Genomic DNA, 16,913 nt, shown 5'->3' on the forward strand with positions numbered 1-16,913 from the left:
TGTTTGACTAATTAGAAAAACTGTAACATTAAATAGCAGTAAGTAGCAGTGCAATGAATTTTTTTATAACTTACCCAGAAGATTGCTCTATAGTTTTATTTCAGCTTTAAAAATGAAGACTGCTTAAGTCAGTGGGGACTGATAATTTGGAATAAAATTCTTACTGAGGAAAATTTATAAAGTTATATAAGACTTAGAAAACGTATTTCTAAAATTTGTTAAAAACATCAAGGAAGTAATCGTACAGTAAGGAATTTTCAAGAACAGTATCCATGGGGAAAGAAGCCCAGAGCAGAGAGCCTGGCAACTTGGGGCACTTTGACTCTGCAGTGCTTTGCTAATGAGGCTGAGGTACTAAGCTGTGCTAGGGCTAGCAAGATGGGCTCCCCAGCCTGGCAAGAGTGGGGACCCTGAAATAACTCCTGCTATTTGCAAAGACACCAGAGGACTATGAGAGTAAGGGTGAACTGCGAATAAACTGCCCACGTCCACCTGCCACGTACACACACATGACTTTAAGCTCAGCTTCAAATATCTGGGTGGCCTGTGACATCTTCAGTGTTAATTGTTAATTAATTAAGATTTTTCCAGACTGCTAGAGTCCCTAGCTCCTGGCAGAAGCAAATGAAAAAAATGATCTCAAAAAGAATATAGTGTATTCCGAGTCCTCGAATTATCTCTGCAAATAATTTTTCAAATATGTAGTCATAGATAACCAGGAACATAGATGACCAGAAACCAGTCACAGATAACCAGGAACACTAGGAGTCAACAGCATGATTAATAAAACAGAAAAGGCAGAAGGATAGGCACTTCACATGTTGGAATTTTCAGACACAGACTATAAAATAATTATTCGTAGTTATTGTGTTTAAGAGGATAAATATCATGCCTGAACATTGTTTCAGGTAACTGAAAACTGTAAAAGTCAATAGCAGTAGATGTGAAAAAACCCAGAATGAAATTCTAGACCTGAAATATTCAAAAACTAAAATTAAAAATCCAATAGATAGGCTTAACTACAAATTAGACAAAAGTGAAGAAAGAATTATGTAACTTAAAGATAGGTTAGGAGAAATCATCCAAAATACAGGACAAAGAAACAAACAAAATAAAACATGTAGGAGAGGATTAAAAAATGAAGTTGCTATGAGAAGATCTAACATATGTTTAGACCTTCTCAAGAAGGAAATAGGACTGCAAAGAAGAATATATATATATATATATATATATATGAAGTAAGTCAGAAAACTTTTTAGAATTGATACATGATAGGGATCCACAAATTCGAGAAGCCTAATTAATTCCAGTGATGTTGTTAAAAATTTTCAATTAGCTAATCTCATTAAAATATAGTACACCAGAGACCAAGAGAAAATCTTTAATGTAGCTAGAGAAAAATTATAGATATTTTTTAACAAATAGAGACTGATACATGACTTCTCAACAGCCAGAGATAGTAAGATGATCCTCTGTATATTGACAGAAAATTATATTGATTCTATTTAATCCATAATTCTATACACAAAAATTCTTTAAGAATGAGACATTTTTAGACAAATAAGTAAACCTCGCCGTCACACTAAAGGGAGTTCTAAAGGGTACACATCAGATAAAAGGAAAATAATCTTGGATGGGATGTCAGAGACACACAGTGATTTGGAACGAAAGTGATATGTGCATAAATATAATTAATATAATCTTTATAAACTGCAAAATAAAGGTGTATGGCATATGTATGTATACACACATACACAAACAACAACATGGCCCAAAAATATGTCATAACATTAAGGAGTTTAGAAAGAGTAAATGGATTTAAGGTGATCTGAGATTCTTGAATTTTTTGGGAAACTTGTAAAAAGTGTTCATTGGTATTGATAAGTTAAGGATGCATGTAATTTATAGGATAACCTGTAAAACTTAGAAAAATAGAACATAACTTCCAGATGAATAGCAGATAAATCACAGTCATTCTAAAACAAAGCAAAAAAAGAGAGAATACAAAACAGGTGGGATAAACATAGTACCTAAAGCATGGTAGGTTTAACTTAAATATAAATAATGGTAGTAAATGTAGGCAGAATAAATGTTTCAGCTAAAAGACAAAAATTTTTAGACTAAATTTGAAAAGAAAGCTGGTGCCGAGGCTCATACCTGCAATCCTGGCACTTTGGAAAGCTTAGCCGGGAGGGTTGCTTGAGACCAGGAGTTTGAGACCAGCCTGGACAACATAACAAGCCCCTGTCTCTACAAAAAGTTTAAAAATTTAGTGGTGGTATGCACCTGTAGACCCACTTACTCATGAAGCTGAGGCAGGAGGATCACTTGAGCCCAGGAGTTTGAGGCTATAATGAGCCGTGATCACACTACTGTTGTCCCAGCCTGAGTGACAGGGCAAGAGCCTGTCTCTAAAAATACATTAATTAATTAATTAAATAGAAAGAAATGTACATTGTTTATGGGGACACATATAAAACATAAGGTCACAAAAAGGTTGAAATTTAAAAAGATGGAAAAGCATAAACACAAATGAAGAATCAGCTGGTATAACTGTATTAATATAAGAAAAATTAGACATTAAGGCATTTGAATACACCTACTATTTTGACTTCAAAATATATAAAAACAAATATTGACATAACTAATAGAAGAAACAGTTTCTCAATCATCGTAAGAAGTTCTAAATATAGATTTAATAACAAACAATTATATCAATTAATAAATCTCAGAGAATTAAAATAACTTCAGTGTATACAATTTGATCACAGTGCAATTATGCTTGTAATCAATAACAAAGTTTAAATCCTCATGTTTGAAAACAAAGAAATATACTTTGGATAACCCTTGTGTCAATGAATTTATGACCATTGGTATGTAACTGAAGTAATAATTAAGAGTGAAAATTTTAATCTTAAATACATATTAGTATTTGAAAAAGAAAACGTGAAAATGAGTGAACTCAGCATTCATCTCAAAAAGTTAGAAAAACAGCAAAATAAACCAAATAAAAAAGATTACGGTATTAATGAAATAGTAAAATGCAATACAAAAATTAGCAAAGCTGTCTTAGTTAAGGCTGCTATGTCAACATACCATAGACTGGATGGCTTTTGAACAACAGAAGCTGATTTCTTACAGCTCTGGAGGTTGGAAGTTTGAGACCAAGGTGCCAGCAGGATTGAGTTGTTTGGGGGCCCTATTCCTGGCTTGCAGACAGCCTTCTGGCTGCATTCTCACCTGGGGGAAAGAGAGCAAGCTACCTCTCTGGCCTCTTTTTAAGGGCTTTAATCCCATTGATGAGGACAGTACCCTTATTACCTCCCAGAGGTCCCATTCTGACATTACGTTAGGGAAGGATTTCAACATATCACTGGGTGGGGAGGGGGCACAACTGTTCAGTGCATAACAAAAGCCGAAGTTGATTCTCTGAGAGTCTAATAAAAATGATAAACCTCTTGTGAAACCGAGCACAAAAAAAGAAATGCATAAGAAGATGCTATTAGGAAAAAAAAAAAAAAAAGGAATGACACTGAAGTTAAAAATAAGAGAATGTAACGTGTAACTTTATTTTTCATGGAATTGTATAAATTACAACAACGAAAATGGACAAAAAGATAAAAACCCTAATAGTACTATAACTATCAGACATTGAAACCATCATTTTAAACCTTTCTACAAGTAAACTTCTGGTATAAATTGGACTTCACTAATACTTCTCCCAAATATTTAGGGAAAAAATAACTTAACTCTCACACAAACTTCCAAAAGATAGGAAAAAATAGGTACACTCATCAGCTCATTTTATGAGGCTAACACAACCTTGATACCAAAAACCAGAATAGTATTAGAAAGGAAAAAACAAAGGCAAAAATCATTTATAGATAGAAAATTTGAAATAAAATATTAAGATAGCAAATAATATGTAATGAAGATAATATACCAAGACCAAGTTTGGTTTATACCAGGAATTCAAAGTTGATTTGTCATTTAAAATTTCAGTAGCAATTCCTGATAGAGACTCCTAGAAACTAAATTGCAAATGTCACTCTTAATGTAGGAATATTAAATATTAAAAACTTTCCCTTTGAAATTAGGAATGACACATAATGCCCACTATTAACACATACATTCAGCATTCTTTTCAAGTCCCTAGAGGGTGTGGAAAGGGAAGAAAAAATGAAGTACTATAATAGAAAACAGAAAACAAAACAGTCATTTGCAAATGATTGATATGATGACATATTTAGAAGAACCAAAAGAATCTATAGCTAAATTGTTAGAAATAACAGAGGTTACCAAACTTACTAGATGTAATCATATACAAAAATAAAATTTAATTTATATTAACAATCATAAAAGATGAAATGTTTAAAATTACTCTTTGTATTAGTTTTCTGTTGCTGCTATAACAAATTACCACAAAATTACTAGCTTAAAAGAACCCAAATGTATTATCTTACAATTCCATAGGTTAGAAATCAACACAGGTCTTATGGGTGTTCCCAGGGCTGTGTTTCTTGTTTGAGGTTTCAGGGGAGGATGCATTTCCTTGCCCTTTTTAGCTTCTAGAGACCATCCACTTTCCTTGGCTTCTGGTCCCATTGTCAGTATTCAAGGCCAACAACCTTGCATATCTCCATTTTTCTGAAAGCCACATCTCTTTCTGCCCACAACAGAAAAAAAAAAAAAAACCTCTTTGCTTTTAAGGACCCATGTGATTAGGTTAGGCTCACCTAGATAATGCAAGATGAACTCTATGTCTGGGTCCTTAGTCATATCTGCATGGCATAATCACAGGTTCCAGGGATTAGAATGTAGCCATCTGTGGGGGAAGGGAGACATTACTCTGCCTATCACCCATAGTGTTTCTTTTAATTCAGTACTTAGAAATAAATCTTAACAGAACATGTTCAGAATCTCCATGGGAAAAATAGAAAATTAGAAAACTTTGTTGAGAGAAGTTAAAGATTCAAACAAATGAATGAGTATACCATGTTCATGGAATGGAAGATTCAATAAAAGATACCAATGCTCTCAAAACTGGTGTGTGTATGTATATATACACATATACAGTTAATGCAGTTCTAATCAAAATCCTTCCAAAAATGTATATCTAATTATCTCAAAACTGATGTGTGTATGTATATATACACATATACAGTTAATGCAGTTCTAATCAAAATCCTTCCAAAAATGTATAGCTAATTATAAGTTTTATATGCATATTCAAAGAGCTCTTACCACTTCTATTTTACATAGGAAAGGAGGCTCTACCCAGGGAAATTGGGCAAGAAAAGCAAGTAAGAGGCATGCAAATTGGAATGGAAGAAGTAAAACTGTCTCTATTTGCAGATGTAATCTTATCTATAGAAAATCCTAAGGAATCCACACAAAAATAATTATAGCTAATAAACAGTTTCAGCAAGGTTGCAGGATACAAGATCAATATAGAAAATGAATTGCATTTCTATACACAAGCAATGACTAATTCATAAATGAAATTAACAGTTTCATTTATAGTAGTATCAAAAAGATAAACCAGTTAGAAATAATTTAACCAAAGAAGTATAAGACATATGCAGTAAAAACTTCAAAATATCATTTTGAGAAACCAAGATGTAAGTCAGTGGACCAACATCTCACGTTCATGAATTAGAAGACTTAACATTGTTAAGATGGCAGTATCCACAAATTGATCTACACATTTAGCACAATTCCTATCAAAATCATAACTTTTTTTTTCAGAAAGCAATAAGCTGTTCTTAAAATTCAAATGAAAATTCAAAGAATTCAAAATAGCCACACACACACACACATATACAAATATTGAAAAAGAAAAATGCTGGAGGGACTAAAACATTCTATTTTCAAAACTTACTACAAAGCTATAGTCATCAAGACAGTGTGGTACTGCCATAAAGATAAATAAAGTTGAGAGTCCAGAAATAAGCTCATACATTTATGGTCAATTGATTTTTTAAAAGGATGCCAAGAAAATTATGTGGCCAAAGAATGGTCTTTTCAGTAAGTGATGTTGGAATAACTAGATAGTCACCTGCAAAAAAAAAAAAAAAAAAAAAAAAAAAAAAAAAACGATGTTGGGCCCCAGCTTCACGCCACACACAAAAATTAACTCAAAATGGCTCAAAGATCTCAATATAAGAGCTAAAACTGTAAGTCTTAGAAGAAAACAGGTATAAATTTGCATAACCATGGATTAGGCATTGGTTTCTAAGATATGACACCTAAATCACAAGCAACCAAAGGAAAAAAAATATTGATTGGAATTTATCAAAATTTAAAACTTTGTGCTTCAAAGAATACTATCAAGAAAGTGAAAAGATGATCCAAAGAATGCGATGAATTATCTGCAAATCACATACCTGTTATCAGATTAGGTCTAGTGTCCAGAATATATTAAGAACTCTTAAAACTCAATGATAAGAAGACAAATAGATCAATTTTTAGGTGGATCTGTGTAATAGTCTATTCTGATGCTACTAATAAAGACATACCCAAGACTAAGTAATTTATAAAGAAAAAGACATTTAATAAACTCACAGTTCCATATGACTGGTGAGGCCTCACAAACATGGTGGAAGGCCAAGGAGGAGCAAAGGCACATCTTACATGGCAGCAGGCAAGAGAGCATGTGCAGGGGAGCTGCCCTTTATAAAAGCATAAGACCTGATCTTGTGAGACTTACTCTCATGAGAACAGCATGGGAAAACCTGCCCCCATGATTCAGTTACCTCCCACTGGGTCTTTCCCATGACACATGGGGATTATGGGAGCTACAATTCAAAATGAGATTTGGGTGGGGACACAGCCAAACCATATCAACCTCAATAGACATTTATCCAAAGAAAATATACAAATGACGAATGCATGAAAAGATCTTCAACATCATTTGTCATTAGGGAAATGCAAGTCAAATCCACAATGTGATACCACTTCACACTTACTAGGATGGATGTCATCAAAAAGATTCACAATAACAAATGTTGGCAAGAATGTGGAGATATTGGAACCCTCATATATTATTGGTCAAAATGTAAAATGATGCACCCTCTTTGGTAAACTCTGATGGTTCCTTAAAAAACTAAACATACAGTTATCACATCACCCAGCTATCCTATGCCTAGGCATATACCCAAGAAAATTGAAAACATGCATTTACCCAAATATTTGTATAACTGTTCATAGTAGCTTTATTCATAATAGCCAAAAAGTAGAAACAACCCAGATGTCCATCAGCTGATGAATGAATAAGCAAAATATACTTTATCCATAAAATGATATGTTATTCAGCCATAATAAGGGATGAAGTACTGATGCATGATACAGCATCAATAACCTTTGACATTACTCTCAGTGAAAGAAACCAGCTCAAAAGGCCACCTATTGTATGAATCCATTTAAATGAAATACTCAGAATAGGCAAAATTATAGAGACAGAGAGTAGATTAGTGATTGCCAAGAACTGCAAAGAGTGGGAATGGAAAGTGGCTGCTAACAGGCCTGGAGCTTCTTTTGCAGTGATGAGATGCTCTGGAATTCATTAGTGGTGATGGTGATTCACAGCCTTGCGAATAAAGTAAAAATCACCAATGTATTCACTGTAAAGGAGCAAATGTGGTATATGAGTTATATTTAAAGAAAAAGGAAAGAAAGAAATGTAAGCTGAGGAACCAGGAAACTTGGGGTTAGCCTTTAAAGAATTTAAGACTTTTACAGTGATCTAAGTGTTAGGTTAAAAAAAATCTGGATAGCAAAAGGAAAGAAAAGAGTGAATCCCAAGATCTTTTGAAGGAATAATGTGATCCATTTGGTAAGTGACAAGATAAATGGAGAAAAAGAAAAGAATATAGCATGCCTATAATTTTTGGAGACTGAAATAGACTACTAAATAAATTATTTAATTATCTTTACTTCTGAGCCTAAGCATAGTATATTTTTAAGTAAGAGGAAGTGTGGAGTAAATAAACATAATCAAATCTGTATATTTAAATTTAAATCTGTATATTTGAAGCTAAATATCTTTATCTTTCATTTTTTGCATACAAAAGAGCAGTTTTTGCCATTATATAAATTGGTATCAATATACCTATTATGTGTTTCATTAAATATTTACCAGCTCCTTTTTTGCGTAAGTCCTGCTGTATGAACTAGTATAGAGTATTTAATGTACATTGTTTTTTCATGTTTGAAAAAGTATCTAAAAATTATTAAACCAATATTAAACCAACAAAAGAAAGCATGTATTAAGCATATTTCACTTTATAATTTTATTTCAATTATATTACCACTCAATCCAAAAATTGTATTTTAATGCTATCATATAGTAGGATTTTATATTAGTAAAATTTTCATGTTTTGAGTTACACTTTCATTTATCAAATGTGTTCAGTTGGAGAATCGTCCTCGGGAAAGGCTTCAAGGAGCCTTGCACAGCATATTCCTGGCCCTGGTGGCATTGAAGGTGTGAAAGGGGCAGCCTCTGGAGTTGTCGGTGAATTAGCACGAGCCAGGTTGGCACTAGATGAAAGAGGACAGAAACTTGGCGATCTGGAAGAAAGAACTGCGGCCATGTTATCAAGTGCAGAGTCATTTTCTAAACATGCTCATGAGGTATGACTCTCAAACAGATATTTGAACAAAAAGCCCTAGATAAAGCAAGTGTGAATGTTATCTTATTTTTATAGCTATTCTACACACATGAATTTGCATATATTCATTGTACAATGGCAAATTCCTAATTTTTGCCACCAGAGGGAACCATACAGGAATGTAGCTCCAATAGCCTTTGGTTTCTTACTATAAGATTATAAATTTTGAAGGAACCTGCCCACCTTCAGGGTTTTGGTAAGAAAGCTAGCAGCTTTGCAACTACAACTATTCCTTAAGGAATGCAATACCAATATTAATTTTTATTTATTTTTATTTATTTATTTTTTTTTTTTGAGACGGAGTCTCACTCTGTTGCCCAGGCTTGAGTGCAGTGGTGCGATCTCGGCTCACTGCAAACTCCACCTTCTGGGTTCACCTCATTCTCCCTGAGCCTCCCGAGTAGCTGGGACTACAGGCGCCCGCCACCACGCCCAGTTAATTTTTTTTATTTTTAGTAGAGATGGGGTTTCACCGAGTTAGCCAGGGTAGTCTCCGTGTTAGCCTTGGCCTCCCAAAGTGCTGAGATTACAAACGTGAACCACCGCGCCTGTCCCAATGTTAATTTTTCTTAATGCCTCAGAGTCTACTACCACTTTGTCCTAGAGAAAGATATAATTTGCCTCCTTGAGTCTTCCAGGTAGATACACATAACTAAAATTGACAAACCTTTTTATTTAAACAAATAATACTAAGTCCGCCTTGTGGACCAATTCATATGGAGGAGTAAAGAGGTGCATTTTGCAATGGGGGACCTAGGAAGTCATGATAGAGCTCAGAGACATATGCTGTAAAGTAGGGATCCCCAATTGGTCCCCTTACACCACACTGTGCTCTTAAAAAGCTGAATTTAAAAGTCTTTACAGGAAATTCACATTTTTCTTTTTGACACACAGGCCTGCCTTTCCTTGATGCTTTACACTAGGTTACTTCACACATCTAGTTCCTAGGCGGGCCCTTGAGGACATTTTGAATTTGTCTGAAGAAACAATTTTAAGGTTGTTTTTATATTTGAGCACCCAATTAGTAGTGATAACTCTTTTTTAAATTTTTCAATCAAAAGTCATTTTCTCCTTGCTCAAAAATCCAGAAACCTAGAATGCATGAAGAGGTAACTTGACGTGGAAGATATTTGTCTAGGGCTTCAGAGAGGTTCAGAGATCCTTTATGATTACTTGTACTATACCCACAGGCACCTCACATACAGGCTAGTGATGGTCAATCTAGGTCAGGATTTTTGTCATAACCCTACACCCGATTGTATGATCTCCACAGCATGTAGCACTTCAGTCAATTTTGGAATATACTCACACTCTGAATATTTAGGAAAGAACTTAATCTTACACTGATAGCTTTCCCTTCTACCAATTGTTCTTGAGCTGTATTTCAGAGTCTAAGGAAGACAGTACATTGAGGTAGTTACAATCACAGGTTCTTTAATTAGACTACCTGGGCACAAATTCCATTTTCACCACTGCATTACCTTGGGCAACCGCTAGAAGCTTCAGTGTCATGTATTAAATGGAGAGAAAAACAATGCCTAGCCCAAGAATGGTTGTGACTGAAATCAAGTAGGGAACTTGTGTCATGTAGTGTCTGGCTCAGAGTAGATGCTCAGTAAATTTGAGATGGCAGTAGGAGTAGCATTTTCAACCTTTAATTCCCCAGTTCTTCAAGCATTATTTTTAATTCATAGTACAAAATAAAAATTATCTTACTTTTATATTACTAGCTTAGGTCACCAAATTATGTCACATTTCTAAGCAATCTGAGGAATTCTAGGCTAGTTCTTAATGGATATCGTATTTTTTCCTCTAAAGAGAATAGTTCTTACTGCTTTCAGTAAGTTGATTTCAAGTAAGCAATATAGTAGCACTACAGAATATTGCAGAATGACATAATGTTTTGGAAAAATACAGAAATCACTTATAACTTATAAAGGTTATTGTTCTGGCATTTTAAAAACATGTTTTTCTTATTTTTTTTCCCCTTTAGATTATGTTGAAATACAAAGATAAGAAGTGGTACCAGTTCTGACAACCAGAATCCAATAAGTCCAACTTCAGCCAGAAGGAAAAAAGTTTTCCATTTTTATTACATTATTTAAAAAAGTTAACTTTAAAGGGATGTTCGTCACTGAATACTGTTCTTTCCTAGCACAATCATGCACTGTTTTACCTCAGTCGTGTGGCTTTAACTGAGGAGTGTTCACACGCACTCGAAATGGAGTATATGATGTGTGCCAGTTATGAGTTGACAATTTGGGAATTAAACAGGTCACACGTGACAGATGAAGAAACCAAGGGGGATTCTGAGGAGACCTGGTGCAGGGACTAATCCTGGATCATTCCTGTATTAAACTTTCATATGCCAAAAGGGTTTGTGCCATTTTATCTGCCGTCAGTGTTTGACCTGTTTGGGGCAGAGGCAATAAGTCAGAAGTCTTGAAGCTGAAATAGTTATATATGTGTCATTGGACTGGATTATAAGCAGCTGTCTTGGACTTTCTCTTAACACTGACTGGTCATCAGTATCATTAATGAAAAAGAAACAAACTGTTATCATCTCTTTAGACAAGTAAGCTGAATGGTGGGCTTTAAATAGTAAAAACATACACATAGTTGACTTGTGTATGAGCTACTCTTGGATTCTTGTTATTCTAGACTTGTATTTAGTTCATATTTTGTCAAAAGCAAAACAAGAAGATACATCACTTTTCATTGAAAAGAAAAGTGTAGAGCATGACCGAATTGCTCATCATTCTGGGAGTTTCCATGTAGTGGCTATGCAGTGTGGAAAGTGAGAAAAACCTCCATTGTGGTGAGGAGAATACTTCAATGTCCCTTGTCCTTGTTCTCATTAATTCAGCTAAAGGTGGATTTGACCAAAATAACACTGGTTAAATTTGTAGAAATGTTGAAATTGGCTATGTTTTTAATTTTGCTTGAATTTTTATAAAATGTTTAACCAAATGTACCTTTGCATTCTTTAATTAAAATTGCTTAAAAAAAAAACCTTTCATTATTTCAGTAAAATGCTCAGCTCCCTTTTTAAAATGCCCTTTATTTGCTAACTGTTCCAGTACACTCAGGTGATGAGCCAATTAAATCTTAGTGCACATGCTATCGCATGGAAAATTACAAGCATCTGTTGTCAATAATTATCTATATAAGAGTTTAGTCTGATGACCTACAAAATATTTTCTGTATAAATATTCTATAAATCTGTACATATCCTTTCAAGGTTTCAAAAAGCCAAAAAGAAAGGAAAATATGTACACTGTGATAACTAAATTATTTCTGTATTGGAATATAATACAATTCGAGACCAGCAATGGACAATGAATGATTGTTTCATAGACTAGCATTATGGACAGGAAAGAAACCACCTAGTAGATCTAGAAGTAAGCAATCTCAGAATACAGACTAATCTAAGATGATTATTGATTGTTGTTAAAGCAACCCAGCAGAAGCGAAATGGAAGCATTAAAATTAATGTTAATGAAATTTAAATATTGTCTTCTATAAAAAATTCCTTTAAATTATTTTGTTTTTTCATTAAGAGATAATCAGAACACAAATTGATAGTAAACAAGATGGTTGTTTTTCTACTCCATATGATCATTAAAGGAATATGTCAGACATCTTTTTCATACAGTCTGTTACGCATATTTTCCTCTACTCTTCATTAATAAAGCTTTTATGTTTACATTTTATAACATGCACTACTAGATACAAAAGTTTACATCAAAGTTTACTTTAAATATCATTTGGTAGGGACTAAATGTGTGTGATACAGATAATTGATCAAGCCAAAAGAAATATTTTTTAAATAAGCCCTATTCAAAAGTTTTTGAATTTATAGAAAGTACCAATGAATAACATATTTCTGTTTAGTTAATGTCAGCTCTCTGAACATTCAGCAGCTTATAAATTGCTTAATTTGTGTTATCATCCAATAAACCCATAGTTCCATGATATGTCACAGGAAGTGTTAGGTCCTATTTTAAAGGTACAGTTTTGTGAATGTCATCAATAAAATCAACAATTATGGATTTGAAGAAGTTGAAAAACATTATGTAGATTAATATACTGATTGGTTCCCTATCTCTGTGGAAGGTCATATTAGCTGCAGTTATTTAATTCGCTGTGTTATTTTGTGTTATATAACACAAATGTATTTGTATATTAACTTCATTTTTACTGTCATTTTTCCTGTTGTATACAAAATGAACTAATCTTGTAATTATTTTCAAATATAAAAGTATATACATTTACCTTCCATAGATTTCCAAGATTTTGTAAGAAAATCTTAAGTCAGTGTTTTGAGTTATTTAATTTTTAAATTAATCTACAAATTATGCACAACAAACGGGAGACTCAGTTAGGATTAGAAAGCTTAAAGTATGTTTGAGTGTAGGAAATAAGCTTCTTAGAGTTATACTTGATTCCGTCTGTAGATAAGAGACAGTCTGCAGTAATAACTAACCCAGGGAATTTATTGTAATTTGAGAGGTAACATCTCTATTTTTTTTTCTTTCTAAATACTAAGAAAGTAATAGTCACCAGCAAGCCACGATTTCAGGAAAACTGACCAAAAAAAAAAATAAAGTCAAAATAGAAAATATCAGAGAAATGAAAGATGTTTATGTGCCCTCTCCATATCCTCATTGTTTTGTTGCATTTGTCCTTGACTGTAAAATCCTTGAAGTATTCATGATTAGTAGTTTGTAAGTAGGAAGTGGTTTTTCTGTATGTACCATATATCCAGTCATTTCAGTTTTCAAACTAAAAACCATATATATTTGCTGAGAAAGTTATTTGAAATCTTATATTCTGACAAATTCTGTACATTACATCCATTTAAAGTTTTGCATCATCTTAACACTTTTGCTTTGCATTTCAATTGTACAAAGTGTTTCCAAAAAAATGGTTATAGATTCGACTGAGCTATTACTAACTTCTCCATTTGATTTTTTATGGATGTGAAAAATGCTGCTACTTGTCTGTGTTATTATGTGTAAGTATATTACAATTTAATTAAGTACAGTAGTTTAAAGAACGAAGCAATTTTTTTTTTGGCTTAGAACTTCTTAATTGTAGGTTCCTCTGAAGCTATTTCATGTAGATATGTGAGTGTTTTAAACAAGTCTGAAAGTGTTACATACTTTTAGGTTCAGGGGTGCTGGGGAGACAGCTGAGGAAAGGAAGAATTTGTGGAAGACACCACGGAGTTCAAAGTTTTACCCTGAGTTCTATCTTCCATATATGTTTTGCTTAAGGCATTTCTCATGTGACATTAGAAAAGCTATATCCAAAGGTAAATTTTTTGTGGCAAAGGTTTATTTTACACTTTAACTTTTGGGATTTTGTTTGTTTCAGCAAAATAAAGAGCACTGAACTTTAAACTTGAATTTTTTCTGCACTTTTTTAGGTAATGAAAACTTTTTATTATCATTTAATCCACATTGCTCAGTTTAAACCAAGTGATACATGTGTATAAAACATACCAAAATCATGAATATGCTGCTAGCTGTACCTTAAATAAACTGATCAGTTTAAAAACCTTTAATAGGGTTTTATATAGATTTAAAAAATAGTAAAATAATCTGCTGTATGTTTCAGTGTTCTTGGTCTTAAATTATTGCAACACTTTCAGATTTGTTTTAAGATCACACAGTAACATGTTATATTTATACATACTGCTAGAAAATATACTTTTAGTTTTAAAATGGAATTTTTATAAATGTACTTTAATTTTAAAAATGGTGAACTTGTTAAGTCAAAGTACTTAAAAAGTATGTATATTATCCATACAAAAAGTTATGTTTTACGCTTATAATAAGAAATACTGGTATCTCATATCGAGATACAATTAATTTAAAAAAAATCATACATCATTTAAAAATCTTCACACATGAACAGGAAAGATATCATTTCTGTGCTTTAAAAAACCCTCTATTGAGCATTTTCAAATATTAATTTTATTTTGGGGGAAAATGCCCACAACAATAATTGCAAGATCTCTCTCAATAGCTTCAGCTTGCTGTTGGATGCCTACCTTAACTATTGTTTTAAAATATAGAGATATATATATATATATTTAAAATAGTTTTCCAGGTATTTTCTTCTACCTTTTTTAAAAATAAATTTCCAAAAATGAAAACAGAGTTTATGTATTTTTGTCAATGAAGGTTTTTATTTTGTAGTTTATAGAATTTGTTCCTTATTAGTTTGATACTTGATCAACATTCTTAGACTTTTTAATCTGTATTTACTTTGGGGGATAAAAAAGCACTCCTATATCTTAAATGTCCTTTTTTTTTTTCTTTTCCCTTTTAGGGTATTTGTTCTCTTGGATTGAAATGTATGCCCACAGATTTTCCTTTTCATTTGAAAATGAATGTGAAGATACTGTTTACAGCTTTTGTTAATTGCACTTTTCATCACTCTGATCAATTTCTTGTAAAGTGCTATGGGGATTATTTTTCTTGTGAATATTAATGATTTTACTACTGCCTCCGAAGTTTTAAAAAAGGTTCTGTAGACAGAAAACAGTTGTTGCAATCAAAAATAACCAAAAAAAAAAAAAGAAAAAAAGGGGAAACTGGCTTACCTTTCTCAGATGAATTAAATGATTTTAATAACTTCCCAATTACCAGGGTTATAACATTGCTTTCTTCAGTTACTAATACAAATTAATTTTAACAATATAGGCACAATTCATTTACAAATTCAGTACAGTAGTCCAGGGCTACATGTAAGTGGTCTCTTTATTTTATTCTTTACATCAGGAAAATCATGAATGTCAGTTTTGCCAGTATTTTACAATGAGACTTATCGTTTAAAATTTTATAGTGTATGTCATGTAAATAAACCAGTATTTATTGTAGGTTGTTTGACTCAGGCATTTCAAATGGATATAGGTTAATGGCAATGGAATCCTGTTTATTTGGTAGGTTTTTTTTTAACTTTTGCAATTTGTTTTGTGTTGTCTAAACTTTGCTTCAACTGAAGACATTGTAAGGAGTTGAAAATAGAGTCAACATAGCAATGGAAAGCAATGCAAAGAGGGTAAATCATGTTTTAATTTTTTTAACTTTTTTTTTTTTTTGTAAATAAATAGTACCGTGATACGTTAGGTGTGACCTCTGTTCCACATGATAGTTAGAACCAGAAAAACACTTTTGCTTTCTAGTTATACTATTGGTTCATTGTAAATGCATTACCAAAAGACAATATGAAAAAGAGCAAGATTAAGTTTTTCTAACATTGTCCACTTCAGGGGCAAGCATGCTTGGTATAGAGCTCTAGCTTGTGTATACCTTAAACTGTAACTTGCAGGTGTTTTTCAGTTGCTGCACTTTTTATTTAATCTTGCTCAGTCCCAGTAACTATCTCAAAGGTAATTGCTGGAATATGCATTTTGAAATACGGTTTAAAAAAATCTGTGTATTGTTTCATCTAAAAAGAAAAGCAGTATTGCAAACACTAAAAACGTGTTACACTTTGTAGTTATTTTGCATTCCTGTACTTTACAAACTGTCATCACAGCAAAAAGTTTAAAATTAGGTAATGAAATATTTTTGTAAATAAATACCGTTAAGCTGGTATTTTAAAAAATGTATTATAAATTAATGTTTCTGGAAAATGTTCATATATATGTATATGAATGTCTCTTTATGCTGAAGGGCTCTGACTGGGCAAAATAAAATACTCTAATCTCTCCTGAAACTAAACAAGCCCTTTTTCCTGGAAAATTTGTTCTAATTTTTTCTGAATTATGGAATTAATCTATTAATAACCCAAGAAAATAATTGATAAAAAAATAGATTTCCACATTTACTGAAAGTGACGCTAATCATATAACTCAGGTAACACCAACTATATTTTTCTTGACTATCTGGAGTTTTTGGTGAAAAACACCTACCCCTGTGTTGGGTGGATGGAGAGTAAAGGAGACAGGGTGAGAGTAAGAAATAGGAATGAAATCTAATTGCATGCTTCTTGGCCTTTAGTGTGTACACGAATCACCTGGGGATCATATTAAAATACAGATTCTGATTCAGTGCATTTGAGGTGGGGCCTGATTTTGCATCTCTAACAAGCTTCAAGCTAATATAGATGCTGCTGGTCTTCGAACATACTTTGGGTAGCAAGGATGTGGATGGTTTCCACAGAGTGTCAGTGTCCAGCTACTTGTACCAAAAATGAGTATCACATTAATGAATCTTGAAAAATGTA

General features: G+C 32.8%; 1 protein-coding gene across 5 annotated transcripts in view; it reads left to right on the top strand.

Moving 5' to 3' along the window:
• Window positions 1–16,408, top strand: part of STXBP5 (syntaxin binding protein 5) — a 191,741-nt gene extending 175,333 nt beyond the window's left edge. For 3 of the 5 annotated variants that reach the window (XM_005552078.5, XM_005552079.5, XM_005552080.5), the window contains 2 exons: window positions 8,414–8,634; window positions 10,666–16,408. In XM_005552078.5, the coding sequence (XP_005552135.1) occupies window positions 8,414–8,634; window positions 10,666–10,707 (263 nt within the window). In that variant the 3' untranslated portion in view covers window positions 10,708–16,408. The remainder of the gene's footprint in view (window positions 1–8,413; window positions 8,635–10,665) is intronic. The other 2 variants (XR_012433518.1, XR_012433519.1) reach the window with 1 other exon arrangement.
• The last annotated feature ends 505 nt before the right edge of the window (window positions 16,409–16,913 follow it).

Source organism: Macaca fascicularis, chromosome 4 (genome assembly GCF_037993035.2).
Source record: "Macaca fascicularis isolate 582-1 chromosome 4, T2T-MFA8v1.1".
Taxonomy (NCBI): Eukaryota; Metazoa; Chordata; class Mammalia; order Primates; family Cercopithecidae; genus Macaca; species Macaca fascicularis.